The following is a 21287-nucleotide window of genomic DNA, read 5'->3' as shown; positions in this document are numbered from 1 at the left end:
TGTGTGCTCTCTGCTTCTGTCTTTTGGCTGCTCTTTCTCTCAGGTCAGTCCTCTATAGAGTTTCTCCTTGCCTATAGTGGGAAGTATTTGGACTTTGGCCAGAGTGTGGCAAGTTTTAACTAGGTGTGCTCTGGTCTGTTTGTTAAGAGAGACCTGATGTTATTTCCACTAGTAGTGAAGCTTTGCAGCACTCTATGATCAGTAGATTTGGTGCATGTGAGGGGTTTGTGCTGGTCTTTGGGTGGGAGGGTCCTCCTGCTCTGATTCTCAAAAACATTTCCCCTAGTAAAGAAGCACCTGCAGAGTGCAGCAAGGCGGGGCTTGGTATAAGTGTTTTAGGCCACCACTATTGGTGCTGTGTTGCTTACTGAAGTTAGTTTATGCTGAGGAGCAGGGAAGGGAAATGGTGCCAGCCCTCTCCCTCATCCTGGAGTGGGAGTTCACACCCACTGGTCTCTGGGAAGCCATCACAGAAGAGCGAACAATCTCCCCTCACGTGTCTCAGGTGTCCCTCAGATCCTTGCCTTCACCCTGTCTGTCCAAGTCATCTGCCCACCCAGCAGTGCAGTGTACCTGGGTTTTATCCCAGGCAGGCCAATTGAGTTTTAAAACTCCAAACTTTAGGGACATGGCATGGTACAGACCCATGCTGGTCCTCTAGGGGTGGGTCTTGTCACACTGGGGCTGGTGCAGGTTTGTCCCTGAAGAGCAGCTGCACCAACACATAGGAACTTGGAGTTTGGAATAAAGTGCAGCAAAAAGCCAGTGTCCAGGTCAGCTGCCTGCAGCCGGTGTCCCTGTGCCTATGCTTATGGGCAGGGGAGCATAATGGCACCTGCTGGTTCTTTTGTCACCAGAGAGGCAATGCCACTTCTCCCAGATGCACTCCAAGAAGGGGGAACCACCTCTTCCAGTGTGTCTGAGGGAATCCTCAGTTCGCACAGTCTGCTTCCAGGTTCTCCTCCCTCCTTCTCCCCAGGAGCACTGCCTCACCTGCCAGATTCCATATCAGCCATGGCAGGAAACTCTAAAACTTCAGTCTTTGAACTCTACTGGTTATAAAAACTATGATAATCAGCCTTTTTCATTTCCACAGTCAATGGCTTTGCGGAAATGTTTTCCTTGTGGAATCCCTTATGCAACACTCACTCTCTTTCTCTCACCTCTCTCCATGATCAAGGCTCCCTCCCCTCCACAATCCTTTTCTCCCCCAAATCACATCTCTGCACCTGCTACCTTCCATGATGTGACTTCTTCTCTCCCTCTAGTTGTGCAGTTTGTTCTGCCAGTCCTCAGATTTCTCGGGTGTTCAGAATGATTTGATATTTATCTATGTTCAAGGAAGAGTCAAGCCTAGGGTCCTCCTACTACTCTGCCATCATAGCTCAAAAAACCAGAGGTTTTTAATTAATGAAGTCCATATTATCCATCATTTCTTTTTTTTTTAATTTTTAATGTTTATTTTTGAAAGAGAGAGAATGTGCATGCAAGTGAAGTAGGGGCAGAAAGAGAGGGACACAGAGGATCCAAAGCAGGCTCTGCACTGACAGTAGAGAGCCTGATGTGGGGCTTGAACTCATGAACTGTGAGATCATGGCCTGAGCCAAAGTAGGACACTTAACTGACTGACCCACCTGGGCAACCCTCCATCATTTCTTAAAAGGATTGTACCTTTGGTGTTATAGCTAAAAAGTCATTGCTGTACCCAAAGTCATCTAGGATTTTTCCTATGTTATCTTCTAAAAGTTTTACAGTTTTGCATTCTACATTGAGATCTGTGATCCATTTTGAATTAATTTTTGTGAAGGGTGTAAGTTCTGTGTCTGGATTCCTTTTTGTTATTTTGTTTTTTTGCATGTGGATGTCCAGTTGTCCCAGCACCATTTGTTGAAAAGACTACCTTTACTCCATTAGATTGCCTTTGTTCTTTTTGTCAAAGATTAGTTGATTATATTTATGTGGGCTATATCTGGCTCTCTGTTCTAGTTCACTGATCTTTTTGTCTATTCTTTCCCCAATACCACTCTGTCTTGATTACTATGGCTTAATAGTAGGTCTTGATGTCAGGTAGTGTCAGTCCTCCAACTTTGTTCTTCTCCTTCAATATTGTGTTGGCTATTCTGGGGCTCTTGCCTCTTCATATAAGTTCTAAAATCAGTTTGTTGAAATCCATAAAATAGCTTTCAGGGATTTTGATTGAGATTACATTAAATCTATAAATCAGGTTGGGAAAACCGAACATCTTGACAATATTGAGTCTTCTCATCCATGAACATGGAATACCTCTCCATTTATTTATTCTTTTATTTCTTTATCGAAGTTTCAGTGTTCCCCATATAGATCTTGTATATATCTTGTTTAGTTTATACCTAAATACCCCATTTTTTATAGTAGTGTAAATGGTTTTGTATTTTTAATTTTAAATCCCACTTGTTCATTGGTGATATATAGAAAGGAATTGACTTCTGTATATGAACCTTGTATCCTACAGCCTTACTATAATCACTTATTAGTTCTAGGTTTGTTTAGCCCTTTCTTTCTGATTGTCTACATAGATGAACATGGCATCTGCTAACAAAGAGATTTCTTCTTTCCCAATCTGTATAACTTTTATTTCCTTTTCTTATCTTACTGCATTAGCTAGGACTTCTATGATGTTGAAAAGGAGGGGTGAGAGGGGCCATCCCTGCCTTGTTCCTGATCTTAGGGGAAAAGCTCCAAATTTCTCACCATTAAGTATGTTGTAGTTTTTTTGTACATGTTCTTTATCAAGTTGAGGATGTTTCCCTCTATTCCTAGTTTACTCAGCTTTTATCATGAATGGGCACTGGGTATTTCAAATACTTTTTCTGCCTCTATCAATTTGGTCATGTGATTTTTCTTGTTCAGCTTGTTGATATGACAGATGACACTAATTGATTTCCAAATGCTGAACCAGCTTTGCAAATCTGGACAATCTTACATGGTCATAGTGCTTGGTCATTTGCTAACATTTGGTTGAGGATATCTGTGCCTATGTTCATGAGAGATAATGGTCTGTAGCTTTCTTTTAATGTCTTTGTCTGATTTTGGCATTTGAATAATGCTGACCGCATAAAGTTAGAAAGTATTCTCTCTGCTTCTATTATCTAAAGAGATTGCAGACAATGGTATCATTTCTTAAGTGTTTGGTAGAATTCACCAGTAGATCCATCTGGTTCTGGTGCTTTATGTTTTGGAATGTTAGTACTTATTGATTCGATTTCTTTGATACAGGTCTATTTACATTGCCAATTTCCTCTTGTGTGAGTTTTGACAAGTTGTGTCTTTCAAGTGATTAGCTTTTCATCTAGGTTATCAAATTTGCAAGCATAGAGTTATTCATAGTATTCCCTTATTATCTTTTTTTCATAGTAACCATCTTTATTTTCTTTTTAAAATTTTTATTTTATTATTCTCAGATCAGTTAACGTACTGTGTAGTCTTGGCTTCAGGAGTAGAACCCAGTGATTCATCTCTTACATATGACACCCAGTGCTCATCGCAAAAAGTGTCCTCCTTAATGCCCGTCACCCATTTAACCGCCCCTCCCCCATCAACCCTCAGTTTGTTCTCTGTATTTAAGAGTCTCTTATGGTTTGCCTCCCTCTCTCTTTTTATCTTATTTTTCCTTCCCTTCCCCTATGTTCATCTGTTAAGGCCTCCCAAATTCCACATATGAGTGAAACAATATGATATCCGTCTTTCTCTGACTGGTTTATTTCACTTAGCATAACATCCTCTAGTTCCATCCACATTGTGGCAAATGGCAAGATTTCATTCTTTTTCATCACCAAAAAGTATTCCATTATATATATCTATATCTATATCTATATCTATATCTATATCTATAGATATAGATATATAGATATATAGATATATAGATATATAGATATATAGATACACACACACACACACACACACACACCACATCTTCTTAATCCATTCATCAGTTGATAGACATTTGGGCTCTTTCCATAATTTGACTATTGCTGATAGCACTGCTATAAACATTGGGGTCCATGTGCCCCTCCAAATCAGCATTTTTGTATTCTTTGGATAAATTCCTAGTGGTGCAATTGCTGGGTCGTAGGGCAGTTCTCTTTAATTTTTTGAGGAACCTCCACACTGTTTTCCAGAGTGGCTGCACCACTGTATCAGCTCTAGCAGTTTTTTGGTAGTGTCAGATTTTCCATGTAGAGTATCATTCCCACCAACAATGCAAGAGGGTTCCTTTTTCTCCACATCCTCACCAGCATCTGTTGTTTCCTGATTTGTTAATTTTAGCCATTCTGACCGATGTGAGGTGGTATCTCACTGTGGTTTTGATTTGTATTTCCCTGATGATGAGCACTGTTGAGCATCTTTTCATGTGTGTTTGCTATCTTGATTTCTTCTTTGAAAAAGTATCTATTCATGTCTTCTGCCCATTTCTTCACTGGATTGTTTTTTGGGTGTTGAGTTTATTAAGTTCTTTTTAGATTTTGGATACTAACCCTTTATCCGATATGCCATTTGCAAATATCTTCTAACATTCCATTGGTTGCCTTTTTAGTTTTATAGCTTCCGTCACTATGCAGAGCCTTTTTACCTTGATGAAGTCTCATTAGTTTATTTTTGCTTTTGTTTCCCTTGCCCAGTATGAAGGTGCTATGACCAATGTCAAAGAGCTTACTGCCTGTTTTCTCCTCTAGGATTTTGATGGTTTCCTGTCTCACATTTAGGTCTTTCATCCGTTTTGAATTTACTTTTGTGTATGGTGTAAGAAAGTGGGCCAGTTTCATTCTTCTGCATGTTGCTGTCCAGTTTTCCCAGCTCCATTTGCTAAAGAGACTGTCTTTTTTCCATTGGATACTCCTTCCTGCTTTGTCAAAGATTAGTTGGCCATATACTTATGGGTCCATTTCTGGGTTCTCTATTCTATTCCATTTATCTATGTGTCTGTTTTGGTGCCAACACCATACTGTCTTGATGATTACAGCTTTGTAATACAGGCAAAAGTCTGGGATTGTAATACCTCCAGCTTTGGTTTTCTTTTTCAACATTACTTTGGCTATTCAGGGTCTTCTGTGGTTCCAAACACATTTTAGGATTGTTCTGGCCCTGTGAAGAATGCTGGTACAATTTTGATAGGGATTCCACTGAATGTGTAGATTGCTTTGGATAGTATCAACGTTTTAACAATATTTGTTTTTCTAATCCATGAGCATAGAGTGTTTTTCCATTTCTTTATGTCTTCTTCAATTTCTTTATAAACTTTCTACAGTTTTTAGCATACAGGTCTTTTACATCTTTGGTTAGGTTTGTTCCTAGGTATTTTATGGTTCTTGGTACAATTATAAATGGGATCGATTCCTTGATATCTCTTTCTGTTACTTCATTATTGGTGTATAGAAATGCAACTGATGTCTGTACATTGATTTTACATCCTGCAACTTTGCTGAGTTCATATATCAGCTCTAGCAGTTTTTTGGTCAAGTCAGGTTTTCCATGTAGAGTATCATGTCATCTGCGAAGAGTGCAAATTTGACTTCTTTACCAATTCAGATGCTTTTTATTTTGTGTTGTTGTCTGATTGCTGAGGCCAGGATTTCCAACACTATGTTGAACAACAGTGGTGAGAATGGACATCTCTGTCATGTTCCTGACTTCAGGGGTAAAGCACTCAGTTTTTCCCCACTGAGGATGATATTAGCTATGGGCCCTTTGTATATGGCTTTTATGACATTAAGGTATGTTCCTTTTATCCCAACTTACTTGAGGGTTTTTATTAAGAGAGGATGCTATATTTTGTCAAGTGCTTTCTCTACATCTATTGACAAGATCACATGGTTCTTATCCTTTCTTCTATTAATGTGGTGTGTCACATTGATTGATTTGTGAATATTGAACGAGACCTGCAGCCCAAGAATGAATCCCATTTGATCATGGTGAATAATTCTTTTAATATACTGTTGAATTTGATTTGCTAGTATCTTGTTGAGAATTTCTGCGTCCACGTTCATCAGGGATATTGGCCAATAGTTCTCCTTTTTAGTGGGGTCTTTGTCTGGTTTTGGAATCAAGGTAATGCTAGCTTCATAGAATGAGTAAGTAAAGACTCCAACAGCTAAACATGAAAAGGGTATGGCTGGAGAAGGCCAGCTGGTCCCCAGACAAGTCCATCCCTGCTAACATAAGGTGGAATTATCCTCACTGCTCAGAAATTCATCATGGCCAGAATTCCAGAGCTGACTTCATTCAGGGATACTGATTGATTCTTTAAAAACTTCTAAGAAGGACAGAGATTATCTAAGATGTCAACTGTCAAAGTTTGTTATAGGAAATCCCTCATGTCACAGTTAATTTAGAAAAGAAGTGAAAAGGCCCAGTGTTCATGACTGTAGACCTCAGAACTCACCATAATTAAATGAACAACTTTTAAACCTGATGTAATTATGACCTCCAAAGTAGATGATCCAGTGAGCCTACATTTAAAGTATTATCAAAGGTATCTTTAGGGATCTACTGGTCTCATATCTCTCCCTTTGCTCATATAAAACATTTCACTAAAAACAAGTCTGCAGCTGTCCTTGGGTAAAATGAACCACACAAAGTTGCTCTGTCAAGGGGGAAAGAAAGAAATCTATTTTCCATCTATGTAAGAGCCATAGGTATCCATGCAGTCTTAAAAAAATCAAAGGAGAATTGGGATCATAACTGGCATTTATCTTAAGGATTACAGACATTTGATAACATATATTCTATTCATAAAATGCTATATAATAAGGGGTAACCATATCCTTTAAATGCTTGTTTGAAAGGCAAGCCCTATCTAAGTTTCGATTCAGAAATCTGAGACCTTAAAAAAGGTTTCTTTTCCTGATCATTTCATTTTTTTCTCTCAGACAAACATTAAGTTATACTGACACAGGAAACAGTAATAGCAAAAACAGTATAGCCCTAAAACAAAAGACTAGGAAACTGGACATTAATCCCAGATCCGGCTCTTATCCTTTACTTCTCTCTTACCTTGGTCCAATCCTCTTTGGGACAGAAACCATGTTTTATTGATCTTTGCATATTAAACATTTTTATTTTTTATTTTTGAGAGACAGAGACAGATAGAGCATGAGTAGGGGAGGGGCACAGAGAGAGGGATACACAGGATCCAAAGCAGCCTCCAGGCTCTGAGCTGTCAGCACAGATCCCAACACAGGGCTCGAACTCGGGAACCTTGAGATCATGACCTGAGCTGAAGTCGGATGCTCAACCAACTGAGCCACCCAGGCGCCCCTGATCTTTGTATATTAAATTAACTTGTATAGCTTAGATGATTATTAAATTATGAAGTTCCAATATTCAAAACCTATTTCATGACTGATTCATTTTCTTGATAAAATGTTGAAGAACTGTTACCAAATAAGTGTGTGTTTCAGGTAAGTAAAAAGGATATTTAAACTTTTATTTTTACCATAACTCATAATAAGAAGAAATACATTTTACATCATAACCATTACATACGAATGTATGTATGTATCTATCCAAAACAAAAGTTATAAGCAAAAAAGCAATTTACCCTGATGCTTTTGGTTATTTTCTATTCAATTTTGTTTTCTAAAATGCTGTTCATCACCCACTAAAATATTTCATGACTTTCAAATGATTTGTGATCCAGAATTGAAAAATATTGATCTAGAGAACTATCTTCTGGAAATAAGCATGGGAACAAACAGCAAATAAACTAGAAAAAAAGTTTTAAAATAATGGCTACTTACTTGGTTACTGCAAAAACGACATTAAGTGGCATCTGTTGATGAAATGGAAGGAAAGGCCTGGCGGGAGAAAGAACACAAACATGTGGGACTTATGCATTGTGTGCTCTCTGTGCCTTATTCCAACTCTCAGATTCATCCCTTAAAATCAGTGAGCTTGAATATCCCATAAATCTGTAATCCACAAACCTGGGAAAACACAAAATCACTGGGCAGTGGGGAGATTTTTGTTTAAAATGCAAATTACCAGGTCTAGCCCAGGAGACTCAGTACATTTAAAGTAGAGCTAATGAATCTGCATTTTTAATAAACATTCTGATGTTTTCTCTGAAGATGGTAAAGAAGTCACACTTTCAGAAGTGGTGCCTTCTACCTGGACTTCCAATTGGTCATTAGATCCCACTTCCCTGAGACATTCTGAAATTCCCAGTGATTTAGTTTTAAAAACTACCCCCAGAAAGTCTAGAAATTGAGTATACCATGTTAAAAATTTAACATTTCTCTGTAAAATCAGCATCACATAACTTCCATAAGGAGGATGCTCACAAATAACAATGCAGATTACAAATTTACTTTCTCCAAGGAAGCTTATGTATATTAAGATTATTTTTCTTTTTCTTTTTTTTTTTCAATATATGAAGTTTATTGTCAAATTGGTTTCCATACAACACCCAGTGCTCATCCCAAAAGGTGCCCTCCTCAATACCCATCACCCACCCTGCCCTCCCTCCCACCCCCCCATCAACCCTCAGTTTGTTCTCAGTTTTTAACAGTCTCTTATGCTTTGGCTCTCTCCCACTCTAACCTCTTTTTTTTTTTTTTCCTTCCCCTCCCCCATGGGTTTCTGTTGTTTCTCAGGATCCACATAAGAGTGAAAACATATGGTATCTGTCTTTCTCTGTATGGCTTATTTCACTTAGCATCACACTCTCCAGTTCCATCCACGTTGCTACAAAGGGCCATATTTCATTCTTTCTCATTGCCACGTAGTACTCCATTGTGTATATAAACCACAATTTCTTTATCCATTCATCAGTTGATGGACACAAGATTATTTTTCTAACCACATAAAACCTAGAGGGAGATCCTCATTTTAATTTGACTATATGGTTATCACGTGAGTATTAATCACAAATGAAATGAAGTGAAACTTTCAACCACGTTGGTTTTGGCAACATTCACACAACAGATAGCAAATGTCACCTACATGTCCACTTATAACAACTGCCCATGTACTATGACTGTCATGGTGTCTCTCCTGCATCTCACTTGATTTGATGACTTCATTTTGTTCTCAAATATACGTTCCTATTTACAGCTAATAGCTCTGAAGTCAGGCAGATTTAGCTGGAAGTCCCAGATCTGCCACTTATTAACTTAAGAGACTTCAAGCAATTTACTTCTCCTGTCTTGGTCTCAGCTTCCTTACTGATAAATGGGGATAATATATCTTATCCTATATTTCTGTTGTAAAAATTGATTATATATATCAAGCACTTAAATTGGTGCCTGGCACACTGCATGCACTCAGAAGTGACAGCTGGTATCATTATCATAAAGACATTCTCTAAAAATACCAGGGCTCATTTTCATTAGTAATTACTTTTTACCTTTCAAAGTATTTATAGCGATTCTTTCCAGTTACTTCAGGATCTGCATAAACCTCTTTGGCCATCTGAAAAGATGTATCTGTTCTAAAATGAAGCAGGAGAACATTATTAAAGTCTAACATGTCATTTCCAAACATTTCTATTTCATATTTTTATGTCTATAAAGTCGGAGATACACAGGGTATCTGAGACTGAGAGCAAAGTCTTCTCTAACATGCATCTGACTGACCTACATCTCAGACTAGATAACACAGTAAAACCTTAGATTGTGAGTAACTTGTTCTGTGAGTGTTCTGTAAGACAAGCAAACATTTCTAACAAATTTTACTTGATAAATGAGCAATGTCTTGCCATACAAGAGGTACCAGATGACAAATGTCACATGATCACAACTGAGCCAATGGTTCTTCTCTCTCTCTCTCTCTCTCTCTCTCTCTCTCTCTCTCTCACTGCGGGGCTGTGGGTGATCGTCTTCCATGCTCAGCTGTTCAGTCTCAGGCCATGGTGTTTGGCAGAAATCAGTGATTTTTCAGAATGTTGGAAGGTGCCCACAACTGACACTGGTATTTTCTTGTCACTTCAAAACACCTGTGGACAGTAGCACCTGCGTGGCTCAAGTCGGTTAAGCGTCCGACTTCAGCTCAGGTCATGATCTCACAGTTTGTGAGTTCGAGCCCCACATCAGGCTCTGTGCTGACAGCTCAGAGCCTGGAGCCTGCTTCAGATTCTGTGTCTCCCTCTCTCTGCCCCTCCCCCACTCACGCTTTCTCTCTCAAAAATAAATAAACGTTAAAAAAAAAAAGTTCAGGGGCGCCTGGGTGGCTCAGTTGGTTGGGCGGCCGACTTCGGCTCAGGTCATGATCTCTCGGTCCATGAGTTCGAGCCCCACGTCGGGCTCTGTGCTGACAGCTCAGAGCCTGGAGCCTGTTTCAGATTCTGTGTCTCCCTCTCTCTGGCTCTTCCCTGTTCATGCTCTGTCTCTCACTGTCTCAAAAATAAATAAAACGTTAAAAAAAAATTAAAAAAAAAAAAAAAGAAAAGAGAGACTGAGTCTCTTGAAAATGTTAAAAAAAAAAAAAAAGTTCAAAGCACCTATGGACAGTCCTTTGCTTTTCCATACAAGAGTAAGCCTAGGAATGCTTTGATTCATTCTAGGTCAGGTTGCCTGCAGATAAGACACTTTCCTTTCCTGCCTTATTGCCAGTTACATTAAATATAGTAAATGACAAAGAGTTTATTAATACTGTACTGTAGTCAATATCCATGTGAGTGTATACAATGGTGCCCATGCAGTAAAAGATTCCACTGAGCCAAGAGACAGCAGTGATTCCATTAGTGAAAGTCATCCTACACAATAACCCTCCTCTCTCTTGTCTCCCTCACACCAGCCATGAAGGTTTTCAAAGGTAAGTACAGGTTAATTTGTTCACTTTTCTTTATATTTTGTATTTTCCTTACGATTTTATATTATATTACAGTATTGTAATCATTTTTATATGAATATTTTTGGGTTGTGGAACTAATCGTCTGAGTGTCCATTATTTCTTATGGGGAAATTCGCTTTGATATACAAGTGCTTTGGATTACAAGCATGTTTCCAGAATGAATTATGCTCTCAAACCAAGGTTTTGCTGTAATTACTTTCCCTGAGCCAGGAAGCCAGGAACCAACAAGAGGAAGTAAGAGTAAGAAAAGAGTAGATATAGGCTATCCCACATACAAAAATGCATACTTTTAATTAATAGCACATAGGAATAACAGAGTTTTAAGAGACAATTTTTTATGTCCATGCTGAAAGGTAGCTTTTTAAAATTTACTAAGTTTGACTCAAATAATTAAAAGAATAAAGAATTCAAGAGACTTATCTCTGAAGGTGCTTTGGCTGTAAGTCTCCAAAAATATATATTTAGATACTAGCCGAAAGGTACAGTTGCAATTTCCAAGATAGATCAAAGAAACAACAAATTCAGTCCCCTCTACCTTTGCTGGCAAGTTGTTATTTAATATATATATTCACTCCAAGGTTCTGAGAATATCTACTAACCTATAAACCTATAACCATTGCCCCTGAATCAGGCTTGTTTTGGGTAGAGGGGTTAACATATTTTTTTCAATGTTTATTTACTTTTGAGAGAGAGAGAGAGAGAGAGAGAGAGACAGGGTGTGAGCAGGCAAGGGGCAGAGAGAGGCAGACACAGAATCCAAAGTAGGCTCCAGGCTCTGACCTGTCAGCACATAGTCTGACGCGGGGCTCAAACCTATGAACTGCGAGGTCATGACCTGAGCTGAAGTCAGACACTTAACTGACTATGCCACCCAGGCCTCCCAACTAGGTAGAGGGGTTAAGAGAGAGAATTGGGGGTCAATCAACCTAGGTATAACATCACAATTGTGCTTTCAAAAAATGAAGAATAAAAAATTTTAAGAAGAAAAATAAATTCATTAAAAACATGAGTAGCAACTGAAGCTACCTGACACTTACATGGCAAGGTGCCAGAGGGCTTCTCTGTGTTTCTCCTCATGTCTCTTCCATTCCTGACGGATGAATGGTGGGACAGGGTCTGCCTTGCTCCAATACAGAGAATATCTTGGATAATGAATCAGGTTACTGAACATGGTTCTAAACCTGGGAACTTTTCTCTAATATTAAGACAGGGAGGTAGGGAAGAAAAGGACAAAATTTTACCATCAGATTTTCTAAAGCATTTTATTTATTATTGTAAAATTTTTTTAAAGGTACAAAACAGTGAATGTGGCATAGAAAGAAGAGATATTGTATATGCACAGACTATCTCTAGAAAGATACCCAAGAAACTGATAATAGATGACTACGAGAAGGGGCCTAAGGGTCAAAATTTACTTCACACTATATACGCTTTTGTACTACTTGAATTCTTGTAACACAGGCATACGTAACTTTCCCCACTGAAATAAATTAGGTTATAATGAATCCTTTATTCACTATTAATTAATATTCACACTGAGCCACAAGTATCAAGATGCCTTGTCCCCTAGGAATCATGACAAAGTAATTCCTGCAGAATATAAAATCCACTGGAGATCTGATGACTAGTTAATCTGATCAGTGCAGTTAGCAAAACTAGATGGTTCAAGTTCATCAGGCTGCCTTAGTGAATGAATTAGACCTACCAGTCTGTTTCGAATCAGGTTAGCTTGGATATTTGCCTGTGCGTAGTCTTTCTCACTTGACACAATAAACAACGGGTCTGCAAAATAAGCAATAAGGTAGTATAAGGAATAGAACATACTCCTGGGCTGAGAATAATGGCAAAACAATGTAATTACTTAATTGGGAAACAAATTATAAAAATTAGATACTGCCTAAATCTGTAGCAACTCACAGCCCTGTTACTCTACCACCAGTGAGAGTATATTAGATTCATCTCTTTTCAATGTATTCCAAAGTCAGTTTATAGAAATGGAAGGCAAAAAGAAGGCCTAATAAGTTCTCAAGCACCAGAGCTTAAACATGCAATCTTCTCTCCTATGAACAAACCACTTTCTGGGTCTGGATAGGCCAGGAAATAGTCTAAGATGAAAGACCATGTATACACTCACTACACCCATCTGCAAGTGAAAGAAATAACACATTTGGGCACTACTTCCCCCAGGACAAAAGAAAGATACAAACTATTCACAACATGGTACCTCAGAATTGATAAATGTAGTAAGTAATGTCATTGTCTAACAAGAGATAAATAAAATCAGCTATAATTCACTCCTTGAATCTGTAAGTATGTTGATGACAGGACTAAATTTTTCTCCAAAGTTCAACAAAAGATTGCCATTATTTTAAGTATGTGCTTGTTAGATATATCTTTAAAGTGACATATTCAAGCTTTATTGTACCATCCCTTAAAATTAAACAGTATGGCATTAAATTCATAAGCAAGTCTATTCAGAAACAGACTTGATTTCCCAAGTTCACATCTCTTAAGAAACAAATACCCTGACCAACTAGTCTAGATGACTTGGTAACATATTTCTTCTAATATGCTGGTATGGTGATTTATAAGTAATTTAATTTAAATTTAATTTAGATAATGTGAGTCAGTTCCTAGAGTCTAATAATTCCTCAGTTACCCAACAAAAATGATATACTGGATACAGACATTTAATATTCCCCCCAAGGTTGAAAAGCTGTAAGAGGCTCAAGCTCTCTTTCTTTCAAGAAAGATTTATTGACTGACTACTATGTTCAAGGTGCTTGGAACACATCAACAAAAAGATAAAGATCCCTGACTTTATGAGAGAGAAAGATAATAATAACAACATAACAAATTAGCATATTATATAATACGTTAGAGTTAGAGGGTAGTAAGTATTACTAAAAAAAAGTGGGGAAAGAACAGCTAAGGGAGATGGGGCTGCAATTTTACACATGGTAGTCAAGGCAGGCCTCACTGAGAAGGTGACATTTAAGGAGACTTGCAAGTGGGGAGTTAACTATACAGTTATCTGAAGGAAGAGCGTTTGAAGCAGAGAAAACAGCTAGAGCAAATGCCCTACAACAGCGGCATGCCCGACATGTTTGGAGAACAGCAAAGAGACCAACATGATTGAAACACAGTGAGAGAGGGAAAACATAATAGATAAAAGGTCAGGGAAGTTACCCAGGGCCTACATCACATGGAGTTTTGTGAGCCACTGAAAAGAATTTGGCTTTAATCTGAGTAAAGTGGGGAACCACTGCAAGATTTTGAGCCAAGAAGCGATAAAATCTGACTTACATTTTAAAATGTTCATTGTGATTGCCCATGAAGAACAGACCTCACGGAAGCAATGGAAGAGGCAGGGAGACCTATTAGGAGGCTACTGCAATAAGCCTAGAGAAAAGATATGATGTTGGTTTGCACCATGGTGGTGGCAACAGAAGTGATGAAATAGGGCAGGATTCTAGATATATTTTTAAGGTGGAACAGAAGGGACTTATTAATGTGTTGGAATGGTGTGAGAGAGAGAGAGAAAGGAAACATGATGGCCTCAGCAGCCAAAGTATGGGGTTGGTATCAACTGATACAGGAAAACCTGTGGTGGAGCAAGTTTGTAGGGAGAACATTAGGAAAGCATGCTTAGGTATCTATTATGTGTCCAAGTGGAGATATAAAGTAGGCAATTTCATATACAAATCTACAGTTTGGGATAAAGTCTGGACCTGTGATACAAACTTGGGAATCATCACCTTTAGATATTATCTTCTTTAGCTTCATCACCCAAATCCACCTCTATGACTCAAGTTGAGAAGGTGATGGAAACTGGGCTGATTTAGGAATGACAAGGCCAAATTTTATGGCCTAAAATTACAGACTAGTGAATTTGAAGGCAGGACGAATGCACCTGTTTAAAGGGAAGAAGGCTATAGCTTCAACATGTCTGATATATTGGGAATAGCATCGGACAAAGGGAAACTTCTATTCGTATTCTTTTTTTAAGTGATTTAAAAGATGTCACTGGGCCTATGGTTCCAACTGTGTTGTTCATCTTAAGTGAATTTAGCCTGCATTTCCCCTAACTCTAAATAATAAATTATAAACCATTCTCCTCTTATTCCTATAAGGAGTATGAAGACATGATCTATAGAAACATTCCTGCCATCTATAGAAGATAATTACACAATACTATGTGATTTACGACTACACATTCTGTAACATACCCTACAATTGTGATCATAATCATTGCTCAAAGGCAATAGAAAGACCCCTGAGATGCCGAGGTAATGGCACTCATCAGGCATCACTTGCTTATTCTTACACGAGTGTTAAGTGCTTTATGTGCAATATTCCATTTAATCCTCACAAAAACCCAATGAGGTAGGCACTAGACCTCCATTTTATAGGTGAGGAAACTGAGGCTTCAAGAAGTTAGCCACTTACTGATGGAACAGTTAGAATGTGAACTCCAATTCTTCTGGCTCCCAGGCCTTACATTATCAAAAGCCCATGAATTTTACAGGGAAAAGTTTCTCATGGAAATCATGAGAAAGCCCCTCAGCCAATTTACCCATCTTGTAGAAACTGTTCTAATAAGCCTAGGAAGTTGTCACACCAAGTAATCATAAGAGACAGGAAGTATTTCAAACCCCAAGACATAATGATTACTTTTAGGGAAAGGCATAATAAACTGCATATTCTGGGGGAAAAGATAGCAAGAAAGAGCTTATGATAAACCTAGAAAGCATTTTAAAACATTTTTGGAAGCTAGAAAAATTAAATGGACCATATATTTAAAAGGCTTTAATTATCAGGGCAATAGTGTAGCTACTAATCCATCAACAAATTTAGATTCAGGAAAGTGATAACATATGGTGGTCACTTAGACATTTGAGACACAAAACATTTAGCCAAAAATTGAGGAAACTGCAAAATGGTACACAAATGAGGTATGATCTATAAAAAAATGATGTTAACTCTAAAGTACTTTACAAATGTATCTGAATTAACCTTAATTGCTACAGTGATCAGAAAAGTAAAAATTACATTTAATGAAGACACCCAAAGCTTCTTGGAGGAGCAAAAGCCTTGCAGACAATTAACTATGGTGAAAAGGCCATTGGGTTTGAGGGGTGTGGGTGGGTGAAGGGTGAAAAAACTTGGAAAGGTGCTTATGTGTGTGTATCACTGACCACAACACCTACCCACCGCAGTTCTTTCTGTCAGGATGGAAATCTGACCCAAGCCAGTCAACTCATTGGCTGGTCAAGAACATATCTTATTTCTCCAATTTGCAGCTAAAATACACAAGGACTCACAGGTGAGCTTTATTTAGGATAAGAGGCCATGTAGACTGCCACCCCAGTCCCTGTCATAGTAAAAGAAATCCATAAACAAGTGGCTTTCTGTCAGATGGAAGAAGGACACATATATGCACAGAAAAAAGCAGGGTTAGAGTTGCCAGATAAAATACAGGATCCTCAGTTAAATTTAAATTTCACGTAAGCAATGAATAACTTTTTATATAAATAGATCCCAAATATTGCATGGGACTAAAATATTACTTGTTATTTATCTCAAATGCAAATTTAACTGCACATCCTGTATTTTTACTTGCTAAATCCGACAACCTAAACAAAGTTAAAAAAAAAAAAATAGGTCCAAGAAATCAAGCAGAAGGGCACTACACCTTAGTTCTGATCTTCCCTGTCTTGGTTCTACTTTGTCCTGGCTATATTATGCTTCCTGTCAATTAATAGACGTGAGATTGCCCGTCTAATTGGAAGAATCCAAACTTTATTTGGCCTATTTTGAGTGGGTTTCTGTTCCTTGCAAGGGACACGGAAACATTTAGTAACCCCCTGCAGAAAAAAAAAGGGGGGGGGGGAGAAACTTTTAAGGATAAAAGACAGGAAACTTGATAAATTATTTGCCTGTCTTTACTAAATAAGTATATCCCATTCTCAAATTACTTTTGAAATAAACATGGTGTGTTTACAAGGGTTTACTAGATTTATTTTACAAGACGAAACCAAGAGTGAATAAAGAAAATCACAGGCCAGAATATGTAAGCAACCATTACAAAGCCCCTATACCAGGAAATGGGTAACCTATTGATTCCCAGTGAAAGAAGATCCTGGGAATCCCAGAGGAGATACCACACGGTTAAAAGCAATGCAAGATTCAGGTGAAAAGCATGGGACTGCTGAGGGCAAAATCGGAAAAAAAAAATGTACCAACACTGGAATAGGTGCTGAGAAGGCTGCAAAAATGTATAAAACAAGAACTTAAAGAACTCAAAGAACTTAAGGTCCAGTAGAAGATACAGAACATAAACGGACAAGCTGGGCATTAAAATAAACTGGGGTTTTACTGATCCAAAGGAACACAGTGGACCTAGTTTATAAGCAGTGCTTTAATAAATAACAATAAGTTTTGAAAGAGAGAGAGAAAACTGAAAACAAAGGCGAGATACAAAGCCAAATTTGGAGTTGCCCAGAGAATGAGGGAGGGAAGGTCATTTTTGTCTGGCACTTCATACAGTTAGAATGAGGGAATGTTGAGTGAATCTCCAAGTCTGCTAAATCATTGCATACATTTCTGGATAACAAAACACCCGGTACAGGTTTCAGAAAGATTGCTTAAAGCTGTGCAGACTATCTGGAAAAGACGGTGGGGGACAGTAAAGCGACTGCGCGCGGTGTTCCTCCTAGACGCAGAGCGCACCTGCGGCTTCCGACGCGCGCACAGGAGCACCGCCACCTGGGGAGCTCTGCGCTGCTCTCACCCAACAAAGGATAACCGTGGTCAGGGGATCGTCCCGAGGCTGGTCTTCCGTTCACCTCGCCCCTTAGCCGTGTATCACCGACCCAAAGCCCACCTAGGCCAGGAGTCGACAACTCTGGAGGGAGGTCCGGTGCCGCCCTTACCGTACAGAAAATCATACGGTCGACTGGAGGAGACGTTGCCCCAGGTCCCTGACTTCACCCCGCACCGGGTTTGAGACACCTGCGGGTTGGCCTGGGGCTCCTCGATAGTCACTACATGGCTCATAGTGTCGACTCTTCCCTCCGGTCAGCCGGGGACCAACTAGAAAAGCCTAGCTGTTGTGCACACGGGAGCTATGGTAACCTCCGCCAGAACGCCGAGAGAAGGGGCGGGGCGAGGAGCAGGAGAGGATGGTCCGGACGAATGCGCGGGGAGGGGCTTGGAACGGAAGGGGCGGGGATTGTGTGGGAAAGGACCAGTAGGGTGAAGAAAAGGGAGGGGTGGGGCGAGACTCAGGAAGGGAAGGAAGTGGGGAAAGGAGAGCGCGGAGGAGCGTAAAAGTGTGTGTGGGGTGGAGAGCAGAAGGATGGAAAAGAAGGGCAGGCTTGAGGAGGGAAGCATGCCGGCTGGGGAAGGGCGTCCTCACTTCCCACTGCACTTACAAGAGTACCGCGAGCCCTCGACCGCCCTCCTTGAGCCCTCGCCCGGAGAGCAGCCAGATGCTGCTCTTCAAATCCAGCAGAGATTTGACCATTACAATTCTTAACTCTTTCGGAAATCCCAGGGAAATCTCAATCTTCTAGAATAGTTTAGGTTTTTCATTTCCGACATCCCCTTTCCGCAGCGCTTGTTCTGCTTTTAAAACTATTAAGCAAAATTTTAAACATAGGCAAAGGTAAATGCACTTTTAATAACCCTCACGGACTCATCACCAAGAATCAACAATTAACATTTTGCCCATCTAGTTTCATCCCCTCGACTGCTCCGTGTTTAACTATTTTGAAACAGATCCCAGACATTTTACCCTTAAATTAATCTGCATCTCAAACTGACACGGATTTTCTTAACTTCACCACAATTATCACATGAAACAAAATTAGTAATTCCTTTTTATCATCTAATACTCAGTACATATTCAAATTAACTTGGCTGAATCCAAAATATCATTCAATAGTTGGGGTTTTTTTTCCCATTAAAAGCATAAAAAAAAAGTCTTCATACTGCATTTTGGTATGTCTCTTAAGTCTTATCCTAGAACAATAGATTTCTAATACTTTGAATGATTTTATTACCTGGGATTCTTCTATAAACTTTCTCTCACCAGCTCTGGTTGTCATGAAATACAGGGATCCTAGAAGAAAGGCGTGATAAATGCTGGGCTTTTTCACTTTAATTATAAAATTTCAGAGAAATTAGTTAGTCCCCTAGCAACCTCCAATGTTAACCAGTAAGGTTTTGTTTAGTTATCATTAGCAATGCATACATTTTACGTATCTGATGAATTTTAATCCATTATTATTTATGATGCTCAAATTATCTTGTTAGGCTAGTGGCACACCTTAGAGTTGACTTCTTTATCCCTTTGATGTGATCTATAGACACTTATAGAATAAGCCTCCTTGGCTGCTATCCCTCTTTCCACACATACTCCTGGTTTTGCTTACTCCTAAACTTCTTGGGGCTTTTGAACCAGCCATATACTTTGTCACTCCCAACTCTTTGCTCAAACTGATTTCTTTGCCTAAAATGCTTTTTCCTATTTATGCACCCCAACTAATATAGGTCTCCTTGAAGACTCAGTGCTAACCTTACTACATTTATGTAGCTTCCCCAAATCCCCCAAATAGATTGAGGGTTCATTCTTTCTTCCAATGCTATAGTAGCACGAATATCATGGATCACCTTGCATTAGTAATGGTTTGCAACTCTCCTGCACACAACTGTGCATTCATTGTGGACACAGTCCTTCACATGGTCATTTGGTATCTCTGAAGTACCTGGTAAATAAAAGCTTAATAAAATGATTCCTAAATGAATAAATACATCCACTTATTAAACAAATTTACTGTCAGGGCACCTAGGTGGCTCAGTCAGTTCCAACTTCGGCTCAGGTCATGATCTCATAGTTTCTGGGTTTGAGCCCCACATTGGGCTCTGTGCTGACAGCTTAGAGCCTGGAGCCTGCTTCAGAGTCTGTGTCTCCCTCTCTTTCTGCCCTTCCCCCACCGGTTCTCTCTCTCTCTCTCTCTCTCTCTCTCTCTCTCTCTCTCTCTCCCCCCCCCCCAAAAAAATAAATTAAAAAAAAAGCAATTTACTGTCTACTATAAAATAGGTATTGAAGATTCTGAGATAAGTTATACAGCTCACTGGATGATGAAGAAAACAGACCCAGAAACAAATAAAATACAATGTTGTATGGTGTGATGATATTTTTCTGTCTGTGGGCATAGCTACATTTCCACTTTCTGTCCATTTTCCCCAGAATGCTCCTCACCCCTGGCCCCCCCATCTTACCGCTGCTGACTTATCATTCAAGTTCTCGCTAAAATGTCCCCTCAGAAAGACTTACCTCACTGAATCACATAAATTAATCTTAAGTAGCCAACAACCAGCCCCCTCCATAAATACACTGGAAGACATTCACCAATAAATATGTCAAATGTGATGAGATAAGTGACTATGTGAATGTCTTACATAGACTGTACTGGCCATTTTACAGGAGTTGCTCACTCTCTCCCTTGCTGGGAGGAAGCAAGTAGCCATGTTGGGGACCCTACGTACCAAAGTACTGATCCTCTTGGAGCTGAGGGCAGCCTCCAACCCACAGCCAGCAAGAAACCAAATCCTTCAATCCTACAACTGCAGGAAACTGAATTGTGCCAACAACTTGAGTGAAATTAAAAGCATATCCTTCCCAGGGCATGTGGGTGGCTCAGTGGGTTGAGCATCCATCTCTTGATTTCGGCTCAGATCATGATCTCATGGATCATGAGTTCAAGCCCAATGTTGGGCTCTGCGTGGACAGCATGGAGTCTACCTGGGATCCTCTCTCTCCCTCTCTCTCCCTCTCTCTCTGTCCCTCCCCTGCTCACACTCTCTAAATACATACATACATATATACATTAGAAAAAATACATATGTACATACATACTTAAAAAAAAAAAAGGATATCCTTCCCCATTAGAACCTCAGATAAGACCACAGTTTCATCCAATATCTTGATTGTAGTCTTGTGAGACCCTAATCAGAGGAGCTACTTAAGCCATGTCTAGATTCCTAACTATAAAAAACTGAGATAATAAATGTGTATTCCCACTAGGTTTTTGCTAATATTGCTATATAGCAAGAATTAACTAATGTGGAATCTTTATGAAATTACATTCTGCGTCTTGTGGTTTACTTGTATAAAAGTAACTTTGATAATGTAGAGAGGCATAAGTTAATAAAAAACCCATGTTGGGAGACAGTTGGCCGTGTTTCTGCTTGTCTTGTAAGGGGGATACTGTCTGCCTTGTTCCTTTGTGTAGGAAACAACCTTGGACAATAGAGATAGTGTGTGATTCTGGAGCAAAGGGCAGGTTTGCTAACAACTTTAGAAGTCAGATGGTCTCCCTTTGAGCAAAGGGCATACATTCTTACTGCCTATTATTAAAGATTTGGGTTTCCTAATATCATTATTTTTTTCC

The 21287-nt window shown here is 39.2% G+C and overlaps 1 protein-coding gene across 5 annotated transcripts in view; it reads right to left on the bottom strand.

Annotated features, from left to right (window-relative positions):
- Positions 1 to 17981, bottom strand: part of CFAP91 (cilia and flagella associated protein 91) — an 85549-nt gene extending 67568 nt beyond the window's left edge. For 4 of the 5 annotated variants that reach the window (XM_042956014.1, XM_042956012.1, XM_042956015.1 and 1 more), the window contains exons 1-5: positions 17763 to 17981; positions 12533 to 12609; positions 11865 to 12022; positions 9383 to 9466; positions 7776 to 7832 (exon numbers count right to left, since the gene is read on the bottom strand). In XM_042956014.1, the coding sequence (XP_042811948.1) occupies positions 7776 to 7832; positions 9383 to 9466; positions 11865 to 12022; positions 12533 to 12609; positions 17763 to 17886 (500 nt within the window). In that variant the 5' untranslated portion in view covers positions 17887 to 17981. Of the gene's footprint in view, positions 1 to 7775; positions 7833 to 9382; positions 9467 to 11864; positions 12023 to 12532; positions 12610 to 17559; positions 17633 to 17762 lie in introns of those variants that run through there. The other variant, XM_042956016.1, reaches the window with a different exon arrangement.
- Between the last annotated feature and the right edge of the window lie 3306 nt (positions 17982 to 21287).

The sequence above is a fragment of the Panthera leo genome, chromosome C2 (assembly GCF_018350215.1).
Source record: "Panthera leo isolate Ple1 chromosome C2, P.leo_Ple1_pat1.1, whole genome shotgun sequence".
In the NCBI taxonomy this organism is placed as follows: domain Eukaryota; kingdom Metazoa; phylum Chordata; class Mammalia; order Carnivora; family Felidae; genus Panthera; species Panthera leo.
Note: the sequence above shows the minus strand (reverse complement) of the source record. Positions and strands in the feature narration are given on the sequence as shown.